General features: G+C 43.1%; 1 protein-coding gene across 2 annotated transcripts in view; it reads left to right on the top strand.

Moving 5' to 3' along the window:
- The window catches only part of mbtps1 (membrane-bound transcription factor peptidase, site 1), an 87,445-nt gene that overhangs the window by 58,353 nt on the left and 21,516 nt on the right, over positions 1 to 7,576 (top strand). For both annotated transcript variants that reach the window (XM_048605866.1, XM_048605865.1), the window contains exons 14-15: positions 4,179 to 4,294; positions 5,948 to 6,104. In XM_048605866.1, the coding sequence (XP_048461823.1) occupies positions 4,179 to 4,294; positions 5,948 to 6,104 (273 nt within the window). The remainder of the gene's footprint in view (positions 1 to 4,178; positions 4,295 to 5,947; positions 6,105 to 7,576) is intronic.

The following is a 7,576-nucleotide window of genomic DNA, read 5'->3' as shown; positions in this document are numbered from 1 at the left end:
CAAGCAGCATCATAGGTTTTTCCTTAAAAGAGGCTTCGCAGTGTGGTTAAAATTGTATCAGAGATAGTAGGAACTGCAGATGCTGGAAAATCTGAGATAACAAGCTGTAGAGCTGGATGAACACAGCTTTTTCCTTAGAAGAGGCTTTGCAGTGGGGTTAAAATTGTACCAGAGGTAGTAGGAACCCCACTGCGAAGCCTCTTCTAAGGAAAAAGCTGTGTTCATCCAGCTCTATACCTCATTATCTCAGGTTTTCCAGCATCTGCAGTTCCTACTATCTCTATCGACATTTTTGCTCTGGAAGGAAAAAAGTACTTAACGGAGCTCAGAGCACAAGCTCCTAATTTAACAGTGTTATTTGGTTCAGTTGGTACTATTATTTTGTAGACCTTAAATCCATTACTAAAGCTTTTGGCAGACAGTGATAGAGTGCTTTGCTTTGCTACTGCTCAGCAGGACAGAGCTTACCTGGGAAAGCCAACCTTAAATTAATCGTGCAAGTTTACTTTTACAAGTTAATCTGTGATGTTGTAGATAAAGCAGTTTGCTTTCTTTCAGCAAATATTTGTGCACTAACCTGACTGCAGGGCAGTGAAGATATCGCTGTACACCACTGCAAAGTGGCCAAGAGAGAGAAATCAAGATCCAGCTCCTAATTGATGAAATGAAGAAACAAGTTCCATTTCAAGCCCACCGACTCCCACAGCTACCTAGAATACACCACCTTCCACCCACCTTCCTGCAAAAATGCCATCCCCTATCCCCTATTCCCTATTCCCAATTCCTTCACCTCTGCCGCATCTGCTCCCAGGATGAGGCATTCCACTTCCGAACATCTCAGATGTCCTCGTTTTTCAAGGACCGCACCCCCATCCCCCAAACCAAGTGGTCGAGAGCGCCCTCGACCGTGTCTCCCGCGTTTCCCGCAACTCATCCCTCACACCCCCTCCCCGCAATAACAACCAAAACAGAATCCCCCTCGTCCTCACGTACCACCCCACCAAGCTCCGGATCCAACGCATCATCCTCTGACACTTCCGCCATCTGCAATCCGACCCCACGACCAAAGACATTTTTCCCTCCCCACCCTTATCTGCTTTCCGGAGGGACCACTCTCTCCATGACTCCCTTGTCCGCTCCACACTCCCCTCCAGCCCCACCACACCCGGCACTTTTCCCTGCAACCGCAGGAAGTGCTACACCTGCCCCTACACCACCTCCCTCACTCCCATCCCAGGCCCCAAGAAGATTTTCCATATCAAGCAGATGTTCACCTGTGCATCTGCTAATGTGGTATACTGTATCCGCTGTTCCCGTTGTGGCTGCCTCTACATCGGGGAAACCAAGCAGAGGCTTGGGGACCGCTTTGCGGAACACCTACGCTCGGTTCGCACTAAACAACTGCACCTTCCAGTCGCGAACCGTTTCAACTCCTCCTCCCATTCCTCAGACGACATGTCCATCCTGGGCATCCTGCAGTGCCACAACGATGCCACCCGAAGGTTGCAGGAACAGCACCTCATATTCCGCTTGGGAACCCTGCAGCCCAATGGTATCAATGTGGACTTCACAAGCTTCAAAATCTCCCCTCCCCCTACCGCATCGCAAAACCAGCCCAACTTGTCCCCGCCTACCTATCCCCATCTCCTACCTACTAGCCTCATCCCGCCCCCTTGGCCTGTCTGTCCTCCCTGGACTGACCTATCCCCTCCCTAACTCCCCACCTACACTCACCTTTACTGGCTCCATCCCTGCCTCTTTGATCTGTCTGTCTCCTCTCCACCTATATTCTCCTCCTATCCATCTTCTATCCGCCTCCCACTCTCTCCCTATTTATTTCAGAATCCCCTTCCCCTCCCCCCATTTGTGAAGAAGTGTCTCGGCCCGAAACGTCAGCCTTCCTGCTCCTCTGATGCTGCTTGGCCTGCTGTGTTCATCCAGCTCTACACCTTGTTATCTCAGATTCTGTAGCATCTGCAGTTCCTACTATCTTTGATTCAATGTTGTTTATTCTTATCAAAAATTCAGCTTTGAAATTGAGAGAAACCAGAGAGGAGTTTTCCAACATGGATTTGGATGCCATAGTATATTCAACCGTATTAATGATGCAAAGGAGGTTGGAAATGCAGTAATAGAAGGATTGTGGATGATATAACATGAGATAGTGGCCAATCATCTTCATGATTTTCTTGCACTATCTTCATATCCCTTGATGTTTTCAATTATTGATCTCAATCTTAAATATCCTCAAACACAACCTCCACGATGCTGTGGGGCAGAAAACTCCAAAGATTCATCATCCATTGAAGGAAGATGTTCCTCTGCATCTCACACCACAATGGCTTGTCTCTTTATTCTCAGACTTGTCCTCCAGTTCGAGATCATGTCTCCCGTACGCAGCATAAGCAACATGCAATATAAACATGAATTAGGAACCAGAGTAGGATGTTCAGCCCCTCGAGCCTGATCTGCCATTCATCAAAGTCGTGGATGACCTGATTGTGACCTTAAATCTGCATTTCTGCCTCACCCTTGCTTAAGAAGAATCTATCTTCCTCCACTTTCAAGATTCAAGGAGCCTACTTCGACCACCTTCCCAGGAAGTGTTCCAAAGACTTGCCACCCTCTGAGGGAAGATCTGTGTTTTAAATAGGTGACCCCTGATTTTTAAACAGTGACGTCTAGTTCAAGATTCTCCTGTAAAAGGAAGCGTCCTCTCCACATCCAACCTGTCAAAAACCCTCTGGTCTTATATTCAATAGACTAAGTTAAGTGACCCACTTCCAGCAAATCGGATACAAGCTCTGCAGGCCTGCCGTGTCCAGATGTGAATGATGATGGACAATTAACCAACTTGTGGAACTGCCTCCTCCAGCAAATGTCTCTAAACTCAATGATGTGGCAGCCCAGGACACCAGGAGGTATGGTTGAAGTACTCGCAATGATCTTCGGCCAGAAATCCAGATCGAATGATCCTTTTCTGCTTTCTTTTGAGTCTACAACAACACTCTCTCGAACCATGTAACGCCTTCAACACTGCTGAAACAGTGGTGGTAGAGTATGCCACTTGCAAGATACACTGTAACAATTCACCAAGTCTCTTTGGGTGCACCTTCCAAACCAGTAACCTCTACCACCCAGAAGGCCAAGATCAGATGTGTGGAAACACAACCACCTGCAAACCACACAACATCCTGACTCTGGACTACATCACTATCTTCACTTTGAAATTGTGGAACTCTCACCCTAACAGCATTGCAGGTGTACCTGAATAATATAGACAGCAGCTGTCCAAGAAGACAGCTTACCATCACCACCTGTAGGGCATTTGGAGGTGGCATCACTGGCTATACGAGCATTTACTGCCCCACATCCTGTGAATGAATGTTTTAAAAATTGCATGCTGTACCAGCATGTTGATTTTCAGGGACACCTGAATCTCTTTGAAGTTCAACACCCTTGTGTCTCACCATTTAAGAAATAGTCTATATTTCTGTTGTTTCCTACCTTAATGGATACTTTTAAAGGGTAGCAGGCAGTACCTGATAAATGGCAGCCTAAGATGGTGCAGATAGGAAAGCTGGGTTGGTAGCTGTCTAGTTGTATTAGAATCAAAGGAATAGGAGATGTATTTCAAAGATATGAATGGTGTTAAGAAGGAGGATGTATCAAAAACGAGAAAAATCTGACAAGGGCTTTGACCAAGGGAAGGGGAAGAAAACTCAGTTCCTTGCAAGTTTGAAGATTGGGTTAGAGGGAGCAAGATAAATAGCTTGAGACTTGATGGTGGAGAAAAGAAGCTGGATGTTATCTTCACTATAGTCCTGCCTTAGTGAATGGTTTTGGCAGAGGAAGGAGATACTTGATGTGATCCAGTTTGATAAGTTGATAGTTGTAAGGTTTGTTCAGCTTATTGGTACTAATATGTTTTCAGAAAAATCACTCTTAAAGAATATTCTAACCATAATTCCAAGCTATTTTAGATGACCCACAAAGATATGTCAAAGTGTAACTCGTTTGGAAGTGACGTTTCTTTTGCTGTGCTGCTGGTTATTTTTCAGTTGATAATTTCACACAGTCGCCTTTCTTTTCTGCTAATTTCCCCAAAACGTTTAAATTTAAGATTTCAACAATGAAAGAAACTGATCCAATGTACACATCCTATTTCTTTCACTTAGGAATGGTGACCATGTGCACACCAATTTTCGGGATATGTACCAGCATTTGCGAAGCATGGGCTATTTTGTAGAGGTGCTTGGAGCACCCATCACCTGTTTTGATGCCAGCCAGTATGGTAGGTTTTACATTTAACTCCTATTTGCGAACACCTTCCCTCCATCCCAAGGTCAATATTAGGAGTGTTCACTGTACAGTGTTCAATACTACGGTATTCCAAGCTCCTCAGGTATTGAAGCACACAGTAGACCTGAGAAATGGCAAATAACATTCACACCACACAAGTAGTAAATAATGACCATCCCCAGCAAGAGAGAATCTGGTCATTTTCTGAAACCTCCATCATCAGTATTCATACTTCTGCCTTAATGTTGACTGGGAGCTATTAAATTCAGCTAGAAATGTTCAGTGGATAATCTACGTAGGCTTATCCTTAACTCGCCAGTATTATTGATGTATTCGTGCTATGTGATATGAAAAAGTGGCTGAAGGTGACGGATACTACAAACTATAGGCCCTGACAACATTTCAGCAATCGTATTGAGGAATTGTGCTCTAGAAATAACTGCAGCCCAATTAAGCTGTTCTAGCACAGCTACAGTGCTGCCATGTGCCTAACAATGTCGATTGTTGCCCAGACACATCGCATCCGATTGCTGTCGCACAACTGTCATTGGCCGCTTGCTGAGCACAAATCGACTGTTCTGTTTCCTAGATAAAGTTGTCCTAAACTTAACAGATCATAGGGTTGCTCTCCCATTAGAGAGACATGACTGGTAGAGATTTTAAACTGAAGGTCACCACTCCTCAAGCAAGGGGTAAGGTTAAGAAGGTATGATCTTCATGGTGACCTCAGCCAGTGTGGGGGACATTCAAACCCATGTTATTGATGTCACTCTGTATTGAAAACCAGCCATCCATTCAAATGAGTTAACTGACTTCAACCCTCCCATCAAAATTAAAAAGGTATGTCTTTTTGTAAAGAAGATGGACGGATCTAATGTAATATTTTATTGCTCCATCAACCTCCTGTAGATCATCAATAAATTTATTGAAGGTGTCATTGATAGTGTTGTCAAACAACACTTGCATGAACCTTCTCAGTAATCCTCAGCTTGAGTTCAGGCCACTCAGCTTCTCACCTCATTACAGTCTTAGTTCAAACATGGTCAGGAAAGGTGAGATTGATTGGCCTTGGCATCAGCGCAGCATTTAATGCAAGCTTGGCATTATTGGGTCCTGGTGAAATCGAACCCTATTGGAATTAGCAGAGGGAGAGCACTCCACTCTTTGGGAGTCATACGTGAAGGTTGTGTGCTCAAGTTGCGGTGGTTGTTGGAAGCCAATCACCTTTGTCCTAGGAACATCTGCATTGATGTCCTCAGAGTAGTGTCCTAGGTCTATGCCTACAATGTAAACTATTGAAAGATGAAATTTGTGGTTGAATTGCATTCAGATATTGAAGATAAGTATTTGTCAAGTAAACAATATTTAATTTGTCTTGCTTTGAAGCATTGGTTGCACAGTCTTTTTCCAAGACACCGGTCTATTTCCAAGACACAGTCTTCTGGTGAATATTTTTGGTGTACTTTCTGAAACTATTTTTTGAAGTTTGACCAACTTTTCAGCCAAAGGCATACCCTAGCCAGGATTTGGGCTGGTTTGAAAAGTGGTTCTTTGGTTATCTGCATTTTAAGCCAATTTAATACAGTCATTTGAACTGTTAAGATACGCTTCCATCTATGAACTGATGTTGCTTTTACTCCTGCAGGTACCTTGTTAATGGTAGACAGTGAAGAAGAATACTTTCCTGAGGAAATTACTAAACTGAGGCGTGATGTTGATAATGGCCTTTCTGTAATAGTCTTCAGTGATTGGTACAACACATCTGTAATGAGAAAAGTGAAATTCTATGATGAAAATACAAGGTATAAGCTTATTGTAGTTCATTTGTTCTTGTCCTTTTCTTGTCTGCTTCGAACAAAGTATCTCATGGGAATATAATCTGAGAAAGAGCTATCAATTTAGCAAAATCACATGTTATATTGTTTTCCCAAATAATGTTGAAACAGTTTTTGGATCTCCAGAAGTTTCTTCCTTTTATGGTGACTGAAGGCCCTTCAGCTAATCAATACTCATTCCTTTAATACCCAAATATTCTCATTCCTCCTCTTCTAGCATTAGATTCATTGATATTATCAACATTTTAGTTTGTACTAACTTGGTCATGAGGTAATCTGTGATTTGAGTCAAGATTTTCATCTTCAAACTGAGGATTTTTATTTGATGTCAATAGTTCTATAATATGACTTGCTCTGAAGGAACCTCTTGTTTACCTCGTTGTATTAATATCTTGTGTTAACCTGGATTAAGGCTTTCCTTTTTAACTTGAGAGTTGAAAATAAAGGTTGAGTAATTTGCTGGCCATCAACTTTAAATTTTCAAACATAGTTGATCTAGATTTACAAGTTAAACGGATAAAAGACTTTGAAACAAAGACAGAAATTATTGGAAAAACTCCACAGATCTGACAGCATTTGTACTGAGAAAGCATAATTAATGTTTTGAGACCAGTAACCCTTTTTTTTTTTTAACATAGATGATTTGGAGTTGGGGACTAAGTGTGGTGTGTCAAAATTTGCAGATGACACTAAGGTGGGTGGTAGAGCGAAGTGTGCAGAAGACACAAAGTCTGCAGAGGGATATAGGTAGTCTGAGTGAGTGGGCAAAGGTCTGGCAGATGGAGTACAATGTTGATATGTGTGAGATCATCCATTTTGGTAGGAATAACAGCAAAATGGACTATGTTTTAAATGGTGAAAAATTGCAGCACGCTGCTGTGCAGAGGGACTTGGGTGTCCTTGTGCATGAATCGCTGAAGGTGGGATTGCAGGTGCGGCAGGTAATTAAAAAGGCAAATGGAATTTTGTCTGCCATTGCTCCATGGATGGAGTTTAAAAACAGGGAGGCTATGCTGCAGCTGTATAGGGTCCTGGTGAGGCCACACCTGGAGTACTGTGTGCAGTTTTGGTCTCCTTACTTGAGAAGAGATATACTAGCACTGGAGGGGGTGCAGAGGAGATTCACTCGGTTGATTCCAGAGTTGAGAGGGTTGGATTATGAGGAGAGACTGAGTAGACTGGGATTATACTCATTGGAATTGAGAAGAATGAGGGGAGATCTCATAGAAACATATAATATTATGAAGGGAATAGATAAGGTGGAGGCAGGGAGGTTGTTTCCACTAGCAGGTGAAACTAGGACTAGAGGGCATCGCCTCAAAATAAAGGGAAGCAGATGTAGGACTGAGGTCAGGAGGAACTTCTTCACCCAAAGGGTTGTGAATCTGTGGAATTCCCTGCCCAGTGAAGAGGTTGAAGCTACCTCGCTGAATGTTTTT

The sequence above is a fragment of the Rhincodon typus genome, chromosome 15 (assembly GCF_021869965.1).
Source record: "Rhincodon typus isolate 14 chromosome 15, sRhiTyp1.1, whole genome shotgun sequence".
Lineage (NCBI taxonomy): Eukaryota > Metazoa > Chordata > Chondrichthyes > Orectolobiformes > Rhincodontidae > Rhincodon > Rhincodon typus.
Note: the sequence above shows the minus strand (reverse complement) of the source record. Positions and strands in the feature narration are given on the sequence as shown.